Source organism: Lemur catta, chromosome 25 (genome assembly GCF_020740605.2).
Source record: "Lemur catta isolate mLemCat1 chromosome 25, mLemCat1.pri, whole genome shotgun sequence".
Lineage (NCBI taxonomy): Eukaryota > Metazoa > Chordata > Mammalia > Primates > Lemuridae > Lemur > Lemur catta.
The window spans coordinates 8,289,282-8,306,829 of NC_059152.1; the positions used below are offsets into that span (position 1 = coordinate 8,289,282).

Below are 17,548 nucleotides of genomic sequence, written 5' to 3' on the forward strand. Positions count from 1 at the left end.
TCAAAGTAACATTTTTCTCTCTCTCTCTTTTTAAAATAAACCTTCTAATCTTCTGTTTATTCTTCAGACATACCAACAACCACCTGGTTTCTGTGCATGCCCCAAATGGCATTGCTCGCTTCCCCGATAAAATGTTTGACATTTAGAGATTCAAAATAAAACAATTCCAGGAGAGCAGGAGAGAATGAAAACTTGAGTCTTACGGTTGTAGTTGACTATGAGTAGAATAAATTCAAATATCGTGGGCAGTAAAAGCTAATATAAACATAGGTTACAACCTCCAGAACAGTAACTCTCTGGTTTGCAGGTGTGAGCTCGTTATCATTCCAAATGGATCTGATCATTGTGTGCTTAAAGAGTTGCTCTGGCGTGTGCTTGTGGTGAATTACACTCGCTGTGCCAACACAGCACCTTCCTCACCCTGGAACCTAATTAATCTCTACACATTCTCAAACCTAAAGGGACCAAGGAGCTCAAATCCTCTGTCTCTCGTGGCCGGAAAGGGGCCAGACTGGCCAAAAAGGAATGTCCTCATCTTATGTTATGGTGGGAAATGATGAAATGTTGGCTGCCATGAGACACGGGCTGGGAGCCAGGAAGGTGGTAGCCATGAGGGAGGAGAGGGAGTGGCCCAAAGCCTGCATGCAGAGTGTCACTGTCACTCAGGGTTGCAGCATTAATTTTGAGCAGCATCTATATTTGTGCAGTTGTGTTTTCTGTAAGCATTTCTGTTTTGTTCCACCGTAGTATTTCTCAAAGTGCTCTGGAAAATTAAGGAAACAGATTAGATTGAGATGGCAGATTATGTACCTACTTCCTCTCCCACCTCAAATCCTGAAAATAGAGGCTCAGAAATGGTGAGGAATTCTTGAGTATAGAGAGGAGATGGGATTTTACTTATGGAAAGAAAACTAAGCAAAAAAACGTGCAATTCAACATGTACCCAGATGAAAGTGTTAGCAAGAGTAGGAGCCATTTCTCCTACGTGCCAGAGACACCTCATGTTAAAATGAAAACATAATGAGGACAGCGCTGGGAAATTTCCATTCTTTCTCCCCAATCAAGAGAAATGGGATATTAACTAAAACATAGCTTAGCAATGACAAACATGAGTAGATAGACTAAAGGATTCACCGAGCATTTAAGCAAAACCAACAGTATGAATGAAGCCATTAAATCAAAAAGTCAGAAGTACTACCATCTAAGGAAAAAGAATAAATTGAACAAACATAAGAATTAATATTTTTAAAGGACTGCATAAAACAAGAACAGGTTGCTCAGTCATGTGGGATCCAGCATTCAGCTCTGAATATCAGATCCTGAATACCAGCTCTGAGGACGGGCCTAGGGCCTTGAAACAGATGAGGTTTGTGACTAAGCACCATGACAGTTTCGTGTGGTATCACTGCTGATGTCAGCATGTAGACACTTTGGCTTGCGTGGAGGACTTGTGTGGCAGAAGTGCTTTGGTAAGAGAAAAAAGAAATTAACTTGTCAACTGCATCTTCTCAGGTAGCATGGATGGAATTGATTCCTGTATAACAAAATGTCTTTCCCCAGGAATGGGACAGCCAGCACATATTTGCGTCCGATTCACAGTTCTGAAGGTACCATGAATGAGTGTGATGTTCATAACAGATGCGCTTGGAGACTTAACATGCAGAGTGATGTAAATTTGTTACACTGGCAGCCAGATAAACTTTGTGTACAAAACTTGTAAATAGTTATTTTTTTGTAAACACATTTAAGTTTTTAGAAAATTAAATAAAAACTCAACTCTATTATAAAAATAATAATTTGTTATTTCATAGACTTGATTATTATTTGTTTTGCCTTTTAGATTCTAATAGATAAGTTCAAACATTTTAGCATGACCATATGGTGAAAATATGTAGCAGCTTTAATTTTTTCAATTCTTTACATTTATTTCAATTTACATTTTTTTATAAATATATATTTAACTTTTGTGTAATTTGAGCACAATTATATTTACTTTTTAATTCTTTTAGATCTGTATACAAATTATGTGAAACTCTTTTCACAGCATAATTAACAATTTTGCTGAAATGAAAGCAAGAGAAATAAACTTTGTAGAGTAAAGATATACTTTTGAATAAATTAATTTGTTACTTAATCAAATATTGCTGGCCTATCAACAGTACTCTTAGATATGGGTAATAATAATTTAATTCAGCCATCTTTGACATTTTGGCAATTTATATATTTTTAAATGTTGTCATTATGAAGGTACATTTGTCAAGGTAAAAAATGGAACATATTTTATTTTCAGCTTGATTCGTAGCTTTTTTTTCTTTTTTGGAGACACCAATAAGTTATAATCATCATTAAAAACAGAGATTCTCACATAAGAATTTTAAATGTCACTGTATGCTATGTACAAGAGGTAAAACTAAACATGACACAAAAAAGTTTGAAAATGAAGGATTAAAAAAAGACACACTGAGAAAATGCTACAAAAAAAGAAAGTAAATGATTTACTATTAACATTGGTTAATTAAAATTCAATGCCAGAAATATTAAATGAGTAAATAAGGAATTGATATTGATGGAATATATAATTCTGTAATATACAAAATAACTGTGCTATCACAGTTGATAGAAGTTTTTTAAAAAGAAACAAATATACAATCACAGTGACATATTTCAATATGTCTCTCTCAGTATTTAACAAATAATTGAACAACAACAAAAATGTGTGGGTTTAGAGTGAATAGCACAATACAAGCTCAGCTGTATAGATAATTGAATGGATGGAGGGATAGATACAGACACACATATATATGCATATTAATATATATAGCTGATAGCTAGCTAGATACATACATGCATACATAGATACACAGATATGTATATAGTTGATGGATAGAGAGGTAGCCCAGCTATCACATTACAAACTATAAATATTACAAACAGCCATGGATGAAGATGACATAAACCAATGGGGAAAGAATGAAATATTCGAAACTAGCATTGGGGTAATGAGACAATGGCAGTGGAACCATGTTTCAGTTTAAACAGGGAGAACTGTTAGGACTTAGAGAGCCAGAACTCAGGGGAGAAGAGGTGGTTGGGAGAAACTTCCAGAGAGACACCAGGGACCAGCCAAATGAATATGTGAATGGCGTGCATGAATTTAGAAAAAGAGAGCTGAGAGTTGTTTTCAGGCAAGGAACAGTAGGTTCTAATGATGGAGACAGCAACTGTCCGCTCTCCCCCAGACCCCAGTCCCATATCCTCTGTCTCAGGGACAGATAAGCCATTTGCTATTTTCAAGCAACTGGTTCTGCCCTAATCTGGGCATTTATGTCTCTGTTTGCTTTGCCAGGAAGGCTGGGAAGATAGCTCTGGCCGAACCAGAAAGTGATTCAAACAACTAGGACTCTAAACGTGAAGAAGCTTTAGGAGCACTTTAATCAATTTCTGCTTTTATTTTCCTTCTTAGGTATGTGTAAGTTTGATATGATTAAAAAAAAACTTGCCTAACTATGTCTCAATAGGTTTTAATACATTTAAAATAAAAGTCCTAGGTAATAAAAAAGCATTGTGCTGTATTTAATTGGTGTTTTATCTTAGTGGTATATAAAATAATAATGCAACTTATAATCAGTGCACCTTAGATTACATAGTATACAGTATTATTCTATTTATAGGAATTCCCTTCATTTAAGTGCAAGATCAAGTGACCTCTGTACTATAATATATTAATAACTAACATTTATCTTTTTCTTATAACACTGATCTAATGTATTATATATAATTTATTTTTTATTTTTATTGCTTATTGTCTCCATGAGGGCAGGCGTTTTCATCTAAATTGTTCTCTGATGTCTCTCAAGCCCCCTAAAACAGAGCCAGGCTCATGGTAAGTCCTCAATAGATAGATGTTAAATGAATAGACAAATGAATGAAATCTTTTTATATGCTAGACATTTTTCTAAGCGCTTTGCATGAATTATTTCATTTAACTCTCACAAGAAACCTAAGGCAGGTATTATCATTCACATTCTCAGTTGAGGAAATCAATGCATATAAAGGTTCCGTGACCTGCCCAACGTCACACATCTTGATGTTAGGGGAGGCGGGATTCAATCCCAGTCTGGCTCCAGAAACTATGCTCTTATCCAGTACACTTTGCTGTCTCTAACACTTCCTGTGTCCCCTTCTTGATTTCTCTGGCAAAATCCTATTCTGGCTCCTGCTGTATTTGGTGCATACCTCTCCCTAGATCTTATTACATGGTAATATGGTTTATGTCCTCCACTAGACTGGGCTCTCAAAAGCTGAGACCTACATTTATTCATCTTTATTCCCAAGGACTGGCACAGTGGCTGGTACCGTGAAGGTGCCTAATGTCTATGAAATAACTTGGCTGTATAAATATAGAGCAGGAATCACGAAAGAGGGTTGGAAGGCTTCTATCTGGCAGACAAGAGACTTGTGGTAGCACCTATGAAAAGGAACAGGTTCGGAAAAGGAGCTGTTCTGGAGAGAGTAAGTTTTGAACTCACTGGAGTGGTGGAAAGACAAGTGGAGCCATCCACTAGGGACTTGGAAGGAGAAAATCGCCACAAAGTTTCTCTTAAGGACCAAAATGTAGTCTTGCAAGTCTTTGTGACAGAAGTGCTAACCAAAGCTATCAGAGTGAATCAAGTCATTTACGAAAACAATGCAGAAGGGGGAAAAAAGGGCAGTGTCTTGGAGAGTACCCCGGCATACCTACAATTTATGGGAAGAACACATCAGGGAGCCAGCTCAGCGCCCCGAAAGGGTTCAGAAGGCTCTCTGGAGCCACCCTGGAGTCAAAGGAATCTTTCTGCTGTTTGTGTCCCTGAGTAGGTGTCTGTGATAACTGCTTTGTACAACAGTACAGATTATAAATAAAAGTCTGTGGGCAGCAAGAGAAAAACAACACGCACGTCTGCAGAGCCACGGAGTCCGTCCGGGGCTGCCTGCCAGTGGTTTGGGGCTCTGTTTCGTTCAGACTGGAGAACGCCCACGCGACATGTCCTCTGGATGGCAACCGCCGGCACGACACGGCTTCCACCTCTTCACGCTGACTTCTCTTCGCCTCCTCCCTCCTCCGAACCCGGGCTGGGAGATTACACCCTCCTGGTGTCAAAACAGCACATGTGAAATCATCTTATGGCACCCACGTTCTTTTATTTACCCAGAGTCTTCAAGATTTTAGAAGGTGAATGTGGCCTTTGCAATTGTTATCCTGCTATCCTGCATCAGTTTTTTGTTTGTTTGTTCTTTTTATCAACACCCCAGAATTCCTCTTTCCTAGTTGTTTTTGCTCTGTGGTTTAAATCAGTGTTTCCCAGTGGGTACGGTGGGGAATGGCATTGCAATTCTTTGAACCTCCCTGGTGACAATTTCCTTGTCTGTGCCTTGGGCCGACCACAGACCAGCAGGAACTGCTTAGCTGCACAAGTGACATTTAGCAGTAGAGTCTACTGACCTTTGACCTCAAAGAGCACATAAAGTGCTCTTCATTGGTGAAAAATGTGACCTACGGTGACATGATATTTAAATTCATTAAACATTTAGTAATAGCGGTATAAATAATCCATATGACCATTATTTTTACCTCTCTGTGAGTCAATTCTAAAGATGACCTTTCTCAGGCCAATTATTCATTTTGTTTAAGAATTGGGAGATACACATTCATACAGAAAAGTGAATAAAACATAGATGTACAGTTTATTTAAATAATAATTATTAGGTTATTAAGTATGGAATGTCCGATTTTCTTAAGTACTAAGTTTGACAGTTGATATCGCTGACATTTCACATTGACACTTCTTGTTTTATTTTTATTGTGAAGGTACAATCTTGTCTTTCAAATGCACGTTTTGGCTTGTGATTGTCTTTCAAATTTTTTAGAGCAATTTTTGCGAAACCATGGATAAGTCAAAAATTCATGTTATTTTCGAATAAGAGTTCAGTTGTGGAACCAGTGCAGCACAAATAGCTAGAAATATCAGTGACATGTTTGAGAAGGATGTGGCTAATGAGCGCACAGTAGGTCGATGGTTTGAGAAATTCAGTTTTGGTGATTTTAATCTTGAAAATAAGCCACGGGGGTGACCTAAGACCAAGGTGGATAATGATGAGCTGAAATCTGCGGTGGAGGCGAATCCATCTCAGCCTTTGTGTGAATTAGCAGCAAGGTTTGAGGTTACTATTCCAACAATGTTGGACCATTTGAAACAAATCAGCAAGGTAAAGAGGCTAGATAGATGGGTTCCACATGAATTAAACAAGCATCAGAAGAGATATCATCTTGAAGCTTGCATTTCTTTGTGTCACGACATAAATGCGAACCATTTCTACACTGTATTGTCACGTGGGATGAAAAATGGATTTTTTTTGACAATCATAAGCATTTGGCACAATGTTTGGACAAAGATGAAGTGCTGAAACGCAGCCCAAAACTGAATATTCATCAAAAAAGTGTCTGTCTGGTGATTCAGCGCTCGTATTATCCATTACAGCTTCATGAAACCTGGTCAGTTGATTACAGCGGATGTCTGCTGTAACCAACTGGACAAAATGATGAGGGTGCTTGTGATTACGCAGCTGAGATTGGTCACTAGAGACAGGCCAATCCTCTTGCAAGACCACATGTCGCAAAAAACAATGCTGCTCAAACTACAGAAGCTGGACTTGGAAACTCTCTGTCATCCACTGTGTTCACCAGACCTTGCACCAACTGACTACCCCTTCTTCCAGGCTTTGGGTCACTTCTTGCAAGGAAACATATTCAATTCTCAACAAGCTGTGGAAAACGCCGTTGGCAATTTCATCACCACTCACTCTCCAGGCTTCTTCACTGCTGGCATAAGCAAGCTACCATTAAGATGTCAAAGCTGTGTCAATAGTTTAGGCGCATACTTTGATTAATTGTACTGCTTCTTGTTTGATATATAATAAACTTTTCATTTGAAATCAGACATTTCATATTTAACCACCTTAATATAAAGCAAACACCCAGGTCCAGAAATAAAACACTGTCCGCATCCCAAAAGCTCCCCATATAGGCCTCCCTTATCAAATCTCCATTTGTGATAATCATTTCTTTGCTTTTCTTTATACCTTTACTACTTATGTATGTATCCTAAACAGTATCCTTGAGTTGAATTGGCTCCAAACATAACAAAACAAAATCCTGGCTTGCTTGCTGCTTTCCATAGTGTGAATTTTCCCATCATGAGCAATTTCAGGCTACCAATTTGATGTTATTGATCATAGAGCTGGCAAGTTGTGTGCACAATTGGCTATCCCAAGCCAGTATGAGCTGGCTCTGGCACACCACTGCTTTTGTTTCCCATTTTATGTTAATTTTTGTTCTTAACATTATTTCTGTGCTTCTACTTTCTTTACGCTTATTTTGCTCTCTTTTTTTCTAACTTCTTGAAAAAGGATGTTTTGCTCAAGATGTTTCCATGTTTTTTCTCATATATTTGCTTATGGCTATTAATGTCCCTCTAAGTACTGTTTTAGCTTCATCCCACAGGTGTTGCTATGGTATTTTATCATTCAGTTCAAAATATTTTCTCATTACCATTGACTCTTGGTATATGGGCTATTTGGACTTGGTTTTATAGTTCTTTATTGATTTCTATCTTAATTGCATTGTGGTGAAAAATAAATGTGCTAAATGATTTTCCATTTTTTAAATTTGCTGAACTGCTTTATAGCTAAGACTGTGGTCACTTTTGGTGATGTGCCATGTTGATATATTCTGATTTGGGTTGCATTATTCTGTATATATTAATTAGGTCAAGTTTGCAAAGCATGTTATTCAAATTGGCTACATCCTTATTGATTTTTCTCTTGCTTAACAGTTACTGAGAAAGACCTCTTAAAATCACCCAATATGACCAGGAATTTCTTTCTTTCTAATTCTGTCAAGTTTCACTTTATGATTCATGTATATTTACCATTAGGTACATATAAATTTTAAATTTAAAATACATACATTTATTTTTTTAGACTCAGAAGCCATCTAAGATTCCTTTCATCCCTTATATACCTCATCAGTCATATTTAAAAGATATTATCTTACATAAACTGACCTTGGTAAAACATAGTGTAAAAGAAGTGGGTGGGTAGAGAAATATTTTCCATATTGTAGAACATATATGTTTGGTGGTACTTAGCTTCACATAGCCACCCTAAGTCTGTATATGTCGAATTTCAAAAGCATGGAACACCAGCACTGAATGCAGAGCTGTAAATTGCTTACGAATTACATACGCGCTTTTAAAACTAGATGATGGAGCAGATGGAATCTGTTGAGAATGAGATGCCAGACGACTGACCATAAACATGCTTTTTAATAAAGCTTGTACTGAGGACTAAACTCTGATCTTTCTCCTTTGCCCAAATTCCTTTCTAAGGGGGCCTGGTGAGTCATGCCTACAAATGATAAAAATCTCACAAAAGAGGTTTATGTTAACCCAGTATAATGAGATTTACTTCCCTACCTGATTCTGGTATAGCTTTCTATCACATGAAAGACAGAAGACCTTTATATAAGCTTAACTCAAGCATTTCTTTCCACTGACTCCTGGTCTCTTAGGCAGTCTTACTCTATCAGCCAATTGTCAACTAAAGAATCCCTAAACCCACCTATGGCTTGTAAACTTCTGCTTAGAGATCCCCCACCTTTTGGGGCAAAAACAATGTATGCCTTCCATGTATTGATTTATGACTTTACCTGCAATTCCTGCCTCCCTGAAACGTATAAAACCAAACTGTAACCCAACCACAGCCGATCCACTTGTTCAAGGCTTCTTGGGCCTGGCTCCATCCAGGTCATGGTCCTCAAATCTGGCTCAGAATAAACCTCTTTAAATACTTTTACAGAGTTTGTCTTCTTTTCCATTGACAGTGCTTAGAGATATGAACGTATATATTAAAAATAACATCCTCTCAATATATTTGAAGTAGCTCTTCTCCTCCCTTCTTAAAAAATCTTGGCGGTGAAGGGGGGTAAAAAAAGCCACAGGTGAGATTAAAGCAATACAAATACTTATTTGCCCCACTCCCTTGACCCATCTGTACTTCCCTGGTTCTCAGCTTGGTCATTAATTTGACATGGGTCCCTGCGGCGTACCGCCTCTTTCTGGGTGGTTTCGTTTTTTTTGTTTTTCTTTTTTTATTTTTTTTTTTTAAATTTATGAAGCGCGGAGTTAAGACGTCACGGCCCCGTCGCGCCCCGCGCAGCTCCCGCACCCTCAGGTGCAAACGTGCCGCCGAAGGGGCCGGCTCGCCTGGCTCGCAAGTTAAGCCTTCCGGGCGGCGCCGGGCGAGAAATATACAGAAATTTAAATTGACGAAAGAGGCCTAGTCCGTCAAAGACGTGGACAGATGCAGGGAAAGAGGTAGATGTCAACAGCGCCAAGGCCGCTCGGAGCAGTGACCGACTCCCATTTACGCCGCAGCTCGGCAAGGTGGGAACCAGGAACCTCGCCCTCCCAGGCCGGAAGTCCGTCCGGCAGGTAAAAGAAAAGAACGGAACAGGAAGTCCCGCCCCTCCCTGAAAAGTAGACGGTAGCCCGCGAGGGTCAGCATAGGACCGGCTGTTTGGCCGCGTGAATGGATTTTTGCGGTAGGAGAGGGCTACGCTGGCTGAGTTCGAGCCGGCAAGGCGACGCTGCAGCGCCGTCCTCTGCTGGCTGTCGAGCTGCGCGACCTTTTCCTCCCCTTGGCGCCGAAGGGAGGCCAGACCTGGGCGGACGGGGAGGCCGGCTTGCTGGGGTGTCCGGGCGGGGCGTGGAGAACGGGCCCGGGGCGGGGGACGGGGGTGTCCCTTGCTGTCCCCATGCGGCAGGTTTCTCCAGTGCAGCACGGCGTGGCGCTGCCAGCCCCGCTCGGTGACCGTGTCCCCGCACGCTTATTTGCACAGCGCGCACAGCGCTTGGGTTCGAACAGCGACCTTGTAAACTGGGCACCGCCCTCCCCGCGTTACCGGTGGGGACACGGGCTTGGAGAGTGAGTGAGTCGCCCTTAGTGGCAGAGGGTGCGAGAGCGCCACAGTTCTAACCTGGGTTTTCCGAGACCACCCTGCGGCCCCAGCCCTGGATCACATTACACAGGGTATGCGATAAGCCGGAGCGAGTGCCCTTACGGTATCATTAATTGAGAACTGATTGGTGTCAGTTGCATCATTAAAATCACTAGGCATACCTTTTTTTTTTTTTAAAGGAAGGGGACAATGACAGTTTTTTTTTCTTGCCTTCTCTTTAGATTACTAGTTCATTGTTAATGTCAGCTGTTGTTTTGGCCAACAGCTTCATGCCCCTAGGAATGGCAGCCCCAACCATGAAGGAAAGGCAGGCTTGCTGGGGTGCCCGGGACGAGTACTGGAAGTGTTTAGATGAGAACACAGAGGATGCTTCTCAATGCAAGAAGTTAAGAAGCTCATTTGAATCAAGTTGTCCCCAACAGTGGGTAAGTAACACTGATGTGTTTCTGTTCCCTGTTGAAATACACTGAGCTCACAGTGTGAGTGGTAGGCTAAGAAATGAAGCACTGAGTTATGTCAGCCAATCAGTTCTTTGTGAAGCAGAGAAAACCTTGTCTGGTAATCCAGGCTTGTTTTATATACTTACATCAGGCAAACCTTTGGAGGATGTCCCCTGACACATTAAAGATCATTCAAAAACACAACAAACAAACATAGAAACAATAACCAAAAAAATTCCAGCTCACTTCACTGGTAGAATTCTTGGGGATCTTCTGAAGTAGTATTTAATCTTGGGCAGGAGCTGGCAAGTTTCTGAGCCTAGAGCTACCCCCAAAATAAAGCATTCCCAGTTGATCACACAAAATCATATAGAAAGGAGTTTGGTAAGCAGAAGAAAGAAAAGGTTCATGTGGTGGGTTCTGCCTCGCTGACAGGTATTCATGCTGTGTATTGCCCATCCTCAGTGTAAGGAGAGATTGGGAAGGGAACTGACGTTGAGGTTACTAAGGGGCCCTACGTGCTAAGTGCTTGACATTTCATCTTCATCAATACCCTTTAAGATGGGTATTGTTCCTCTCAATTTCTGGAGGAGGCAGCTGATGCTAAGAGCATTGAAATAAATTTCACAGTATTAATTACTCAGTCAGTGGCAGAGCTGTAATTCTAAGGCAGGCCCAACTGGCTGACATGAGATTTGAACCTGGGTTTGAACATGCTTTTTCACTCTTTCATGCTGCTCCAAAGTATACCATGTAGTTTGAAAACAGATAGTTTTAGAAATGAAGTGGTTTTAGAAATGATCTTTACCCTTTCACACCTCAAATTTTTAAATGGATAGTCTAGGGCTTTGAAGGAGACAAGAAGGGTGTGGTGGAGAGTGGGGGTCATATTGGTGGGCTGAGCTGGGGAGGAATGCATTGCGTAGAAATCTCCTTAGATGAACTCTTCATTTGAAAAATCAGCATGATACAGCCCATTTCATGGGATTATCATGAAGATTAAATGTATAAACAAAACTGATAAGCGTGGGACTTTATGATTAGATGATTCAAGCAGAAAATGTACAGCTATGGTCTTCCCCTTAGATAGATGCGTTGAGAGCACCTCCTGGTTTAAGAAAGAATTAGGTGGAAAATGTCAGAATTGGGGCTGATATCAAAGGTAAATCCTTTGACACCTTGATACTACTACTGCCTGTACTTTCTCCTCCTGGGTGGTCTTACTCTCTTCTCTCTGGCCCCCAGGGTGATTGAGAGCAGGGTGAGGCTGAGAGCAAAGAGTTACTTGGGGCCCTGGCGGGGGTGGGGGGGGAGGTCTGGCTGGTGATGAAGAGCCAGCCATTAGGGGAAAGCTGTGACCCGAGTGTTAGCAGCTTCTACCCCCACCCCACCCTCACATTTTCCCAGAACCTCGTCTCTATGAGAGCTGCTTTTAACAGCCTGGTTGTGATTTTCTACTCAGGTTAAGTATCAGAATCGTCTGGACATTTTTTTAAAAAGCTGTGTCTTAGACCTCATCCCAGATCTAATGAATTTTTAGAAATAGAGCCCTTCCTTTAAAAGGGCTGTGGCTCCACAGGGGGTTCTGGGGGATAACCATGGTTGGGAGTCATTGGCCTAGTGCCTTTGGGAAGTCCCACTTCAGGCCCACTTTTATTCTCTCTCTCTCCACCTAAAACTCACTGCTTTTTTTTTTTATTATTATTTCAGCTTATTATGGGGGTCCAAAAGTTCAGGTTATATGTATTGCCCGTGTACTGCCCATCCCCCCGAGTCAGAGCTTCAAGCGTGTCCATTCCCCAGACAGTGCGCATTGCACTCATCATGTAGTTAAAGCCCCATCCGTTTTTCTCCAAGCTAATGGCTAATAGACCCTCCCACTTTCCCACTACCCTCCCACTGCCCAGCCGAGTGCAAGCTCTCTTCAGCCAGTGGCGCCGCCAAGGGGCAAAGGAGAGGAATGACCGTGTTCCCCATCAGTTAAAGCACTTGTCTTGTCCAGGGAGTAATTTATTCATCAAAAGCCCTGATTGAATATGGTTCTAGAATATAAATCACTGAAACCACTTATACAATTTATATTGTAAATTTAATTTGTTACATTTAAATGTGTGCTTTTGCTTTACCTAAGCTGCATAACTTGCCCATATTTCAAATCCTTTTGTTTCTCGACAGGTAAAATATTTTGATAAAAGAAGAGACTTCTTAAAATTTAAAGAAGAATTCGAAGCAGGAAAACCCCAGCCTTTAGGAAGAACTGCAAAATCCTAAGCTGTTTCTGAACTTTTCAAAGTGGTTGAAACTACTCTTTCTGGACATTCAAAGAGCTCTGCTGACTGTGGGACAATAGTTTGAATCATGGTAAACTCAGTACTTGTTCCCTGTACACAACACTTAATAACTGAAAGGATCATGGAATAGAAGATCCATGAAGAATTGAAATAAAATGATATTAAATATGCTTACTTTTAATTTAGTAAAAAATCTACATTTTAAGAAAAAAATTAAAACCTATTATAAAAATACATGTACTTTTTTTAAAATTAGAGGATGGGTAGTAGGCAAATATTATTTATCATAGATACAAATAGAAACTGAAATAAGTAGATTGTCACTGTATGTCCCTGGGAATTGGCATCTTAATACAGGCACTACAAATGAGGTTGAAAGAACGCTGAATTTAAAATATGCAGGTGAAATAAACACCATTTATAAAAATATCCTACAGTTAATATCATACTTAAAGATGAGACAGTGACTGGATTCCTAGCTAATTCAGTAGGACCAAAAAAAAAAAGCAATAAAAAGCATACATACTGGGAAGAAATAAAATTGGCTCTGTGCACAGATAGTATGATTATCTTGTAGAATATACCAAAAGATGGACCAAAAAAACTAGAACTATAATAGTAAGTCAAAGCAAGGTTGCAAGAAATAAGGTCAATATACGCAAAATTATATTCTTACGTATCAGCAGTGAACAATTGGAATTTAAAATAAAAAAATACACCATTTATAATAGTACCAACAAAGTAAAAAGTCAGACGAATATTTAGGTATAAATCTAACATGTGGAGGCCTGGATGCTGAACACTATATAACACGTGAAAGCAGAGATCCAATCACATGCAGAGCTACACAGTCGGCCGCCGCTGTCTGCACGCTGCACGTCCACAGATTCAACCAACTGCAGGTTGAAAATAGCAAAAGAAAAGGCAATTAAAAAATGATTTAAAAAATACACTAAAACAACTATTTCAACAGCATTTACATTGTATTAGGTAGTATAAGTAATCTAGAGGCTGAAAGTACAGCTCAAGGGAATCACAGTATCCATTGGATGGGCACATCATCATATATTTAGCCAGTAAGAAGTTGGCTAAGTTTGGACAAGGGGGTTATTTTTGAATTATTGCTATTATGGAATAAGCTTCAATCACTGTCAAAAAAAAAAAAAAAGGACATGCGTAACTTGGAGATATTGCAGGTTCAGTCCCAGGCCACTGCAGTAAAGCAAGTTATCACAATAGAGTGGGTTACATGAATTTTTTGGTTTCCCAGTGCATATATGTTTATATTACACTGTAGTCAATTAAATATGCAATAGCATTATTTCTAAAAAATGTCTATAATCAAAAACTTTATTGCTCAAAAATGCTAATGATCAGCTGAATTTTCAGCAAGTTGTAATCTTTTTGCTGGTGGAGGGTCTTGCTTCATGGTGTTTGCTGACTGATCCACATGACAGTTGCTGAAGGTTGGGGTGGCCACTGTGATTTCTCAAAACAAGACAACAGTGACATTTGCTCCATTGATTGACTCTCCCTTTCACAAAAGACTTCTCTGTGGCATGCAATGCTGTTTGACAGCATTTTACCCACAGTAGAACTTTTCAAAATTGGACTCAGTCGTCTTACACCCTGCTGCTGCTTTATCAACTAAGTTTATGTAATATTCAAAATCCGTTGTTTGTCACTTCAACAACATTCACAGCATCTTCACCAGGAGTGGACTCCATCTCAAGAACCCCCTTTCTTTGTTCATCCACAAGAAGCAACTCCTTATCAAGTTTGATCGTGACAGTGCAGCAATTAAGTCACATCTTCAGGCTCCACTTCTAATTCTAGTTTCCTGGCTGTTTCTACCACGTCTGCAGTTACCTCCTCCATCAGAGTTCTTGGGTGACTAAGTGTGCTGTCAATAAGCAGTAATATTGTGGAGTCTTTTTTTTCTGAGCACTAGGTCTCAACTGTGGGCTTAAAATATTTAGTAAACCACACTGTAAACAGATGTGCTGTCATCCAGGCTTTGTTGTTCCAGTTATAGAGCACAGATAGACCAGATTTGGATAATTCTTAAGGGCCCTAAGGATTTTTGGAATAGTAAATGAGCACTGGCTTCAACTTAAGTCAACAGTTGCATTAGCCCCTTTTGAACCTTTGAAGCCAGGCATTGACTTCTCCTCTCCAGCTATGGAAGTCCCAGATGGCATCTTCCAATAGAAGGCTGTTTTGTCCATACTGAAAATCTGTTGCGTAGCGTAGCCACCTTGATCGATGATTTTAGCTGATCTTTTGGATAACTTGCTGCTTTCACCTTGCACCTCCCTTTCCTTAAACCTCACGAACCAACCTCTGCCGGCTTCAAACTTTTCTTCTACAGCTTCCTCAACTCTCCCAGCCTTCACAGAATTGAAGAGTTGGAGCCTTTCTCTGGATTAGGCTTTGGCTTAAGGGAATTGTTGATGAGAAGGCACTTCACCACTTTAGTGTTCTTCCTTAAAACCCATAATCTCACTCTAATGAGAAAACAACTGACAAACCTAAATTATGGGACATTTACAAAGTACCTGGCCAGTACTCTTCAAAAGCATTCAGGTCACGAGAGACAAGGAAAGACTGAACATCTGTCAGATCAGAGACCAAGGGGACACGATGAGTAAGTGCAATCTGGTATCCTGGGTTGGCTCCTGGGACAGAAAAAGGACAGTGGAAAAATGGGAGAGCTGAACAGTCTGTAGGTTAGTGAACAGCACCATTATCACTGTCAGTTTCTTGGTTTTGATAAATGCACAGGAAGCATCCGGTGTAGGGTATATGGAAACTGTGCACTCTCTTTGCAACCCTTCTGCAAAACAGAAGTCATTTCAAAATAAAACTACAGGATTAAAAATATATACAGGTAAGGAACTCTGAAATTTCAATATTATTAAAAGGGACCAGACATAATTGAAGTTGATTGCTGGGTGGTGATAGATAGCTACCATTAAATAATGAAATAACCTAAATATTGAGTAACAAAAAAAATCAAGAACACAAACAGTAAATCCACACTCATCACGGGTTTCATTCTCAGTTTCGGTAACGACATCTAGGAGTGATTCCACCTTTGGGTTCATGTTTATAGTGGTCAGAATATAGACCATTTCTAGCCACTATTTGATCTCTCTGAGCAAAGGTGGTATATGAAAAATTTCATAAAAACTTCATGTGAATGATTATGGCCTAGTTCACGGCTTTAGAAACAAATTACAGCCTATCACCTGAGCACCATGAACCTCACTGGGAAGCTGGCTGAGCATCTGAGAGGAAACAGTAGATGCAAAACAGCAAAAAGAGGCCAATGACTCCTCTTCATTCAGAACCTTTACCGCGACCTCCCCGTGGTCCCTCCTCGTGACTTCAGGGTACTTAAGGGTATTTCTAGATGAGCTGCGTTAATTCTGTCTGTCACCACAGCCCACATTTCTGACAGTACTGGCTTCTAGGAAAGAAATTATCTCTTTAAAATACATTTCATTTCCACAATTGCTTAAAATATTGTATTAAAGCAGCAATACAATTTTAGTCCAAAGTGTTTATTAAAGGGGATAATATGTAGTAATGGACTTAAGGCACATGAAAAAGTTTTGGCATTAAATTGCAAGAAAAAAGAAACATAAATTATCCTAGTAAATTTCAGAAGCTATTTCAGGAGTCCAAACAGTTTTTTTTTTAAAGTTTCAACAGCACTGACAATTCAGCTCAGACACGGCGCAGGCTGGGTGACGCGGTGTCCCCGCGCCCGAGCAGCTGCTGTCTGGTGTACTCCCAGATTAGCAGAGCGCCGCTCACGTGGACGTTCAGTGAGCGGATAACGCCCTGTTGAGGAATTTCCACACAAACATCCAGCTGCTGGATCAGATTCGCTGGAATTCCTTCACGTTCGTTTCTGACAAAAAAAGTGGAGGAGGAAAGGTTAGTTTTCCTGTATTAAATAATTTTTCTCTTAGATATGCTTTTTTTATTTTTGTTACTATCTAGGACCAGCAGGCAAGAAGACTCTTAGATAGTCTGAATGTTACTGAAGGGGACAGATTACAAATGAAGCAAGTCCATGGTACCAGGAAATTACTCAGAGTGTAACAAAAAGACTTATGGGTCAGTTCTGTGTTCACCTGACCAGCCCAGGCAGCTGAAATGAAAAGAAAACTAGGGAGGCTTTCCATTAACAAGTCAAAAAAGATCAGGAGTCTAGGTAACTGTAAATTAGAAAGGTAAGAGCTTCTAGACTGGGGCTCAGAGAACATACGGGCAACAGAATTTTCTTACCCCAACAAGAGTAGAGATTTCTCAGGAAAGCAATATTGGGTTAGGTCTACACTTTTGGCAGTCTGTTCCACTCCAATGATGGTGTAACCTTCTGTTTTTTTCTGTTGCAGATAATCAATTAGCTGAGGTGGTTTTACCTTAATATAAGTTCAAAAAGAGTAGATATTAAACCATTCAGTTATAGCCCTGCTTGGAGTAAAATAAGAGCTAAAAAAAAAAAAACCCAACTTATTAAACTAAGCCCTTTTAAAAGGAAAAGGACAGATTTATATACTATAAAAAAGAACTCCCAACATCACAAAAATCTGTAAGAATTATTCCTAAATCAAGAGTAAGCTGTAACAGGACATATTTTACTGAAAAGAATTCTACATTATTGATGATTTCTAAAAATCCAACAATGGGAAACACAATAAAAGAAATAGGAGAACAGAAGTGGGCTGTATTTCACTTTTAAGCAT

General features: G+C 39.9%; 2 protein-coding genes across 7 annotated transcripts in view; one reads left to right on the forward strand and one right to left on the reverse strand.

Moving 5' to 3' along the window:
- Positions 1-9,287: 9,287 nt before the first annotated feature.
- On the forward strand, positions 9,288-12,990 carry LOC123627432 (cytochrome c oxidase assembly factor 6 homolog). Of its 5 annotated transcripts, none has more exons than XM_045536977.1 (3): positions 9,288-9,530; positions 10,323-10,482; positions 12,673-12,990. In XM_045536977.1, exons 1-3 carry the CDS (start codon positions 9,418-9,420, stop codon positions 12,766-12,768), a joined length of 369 nt encoding a protein of 122 aa, XP_045392933.1. In that variant the 5' UTR covers positions 9,288-9,417; the 3' UTR covers positions 12,769-12,990. The 5 variants fall into 5 exon arrangements, with proteins under 5 accessions (XP_045392933.1, XP_045392937.1, XP_045392934.1 ...); XM_045536981.1 differs by lacking the exon at positions 9,288-9,530 and adding an exon at positions 9,560-9,640; XM_045536978.1 differs by lacking the exon at positions 9,288-9,530 and adding an exon at positions 9,571-9,640 and having other exon boundaries at positions 10,279-10,482.
- A 3,304-nt stretch (positions 12,991-16,294) lies between these two features.
- Positions 16,295-17,548, reverse strand: part of TARBP1 (TAR (HIV-1) RNA binding protein 1) — a 59,115-nt gene continuing 57,861 nt past the window's right edge. Inside the window, exons 29-30 of one of the 2 annotated variants that reach the window (XM_045536984.1) lie at positions 17,088-17,224; positions 16,295-16,707 (exon numbers count right to left, since the gene is read on the reverse strand). In XM_045536984.1, the coding sequence (XP_045392940.1) occupies positions 16,521-16,707; positions 17,088-17,224 (324 nt within the window). In that variant the 3' untranslated portion in view covers positions 16,295-16,520. Of the gene's footprint in view, positions 16,708-17,087; positions 17,225-17,548 lie in introns of those variants that run through there. The other variant, XM_045536985.1, reaches the window with a different exon arrangement.

What these genes read in the sequence shown, in the direction of transcription:
- LOC123627432 (XM_045536977.1), top strand. Translation starts at nt 9,418, where the DNA reads ATGTCAACAGCGCCAAGGCCGCTCGGAGCAGTGACCGACTCCCATTTA. An exon ending in GCCGGAAGTCCGTCCGGCAG is followed by an intron (nt 9,531 to 10,322) that starts GTAAAAGAAAAG and finishes TTTGGCCAACAG; the next exon opens with CTTCATGCCCCTAGGAATGG. An exon ending in CAAGTTGTCCCCAACAGTGG is followed by an intron (nt 10,483 to 12,672) that starts GTAAGTAACACT and finishes GTTTCTCGACAG; the next exon opens with GTAAAATATTTTGATAAAAG.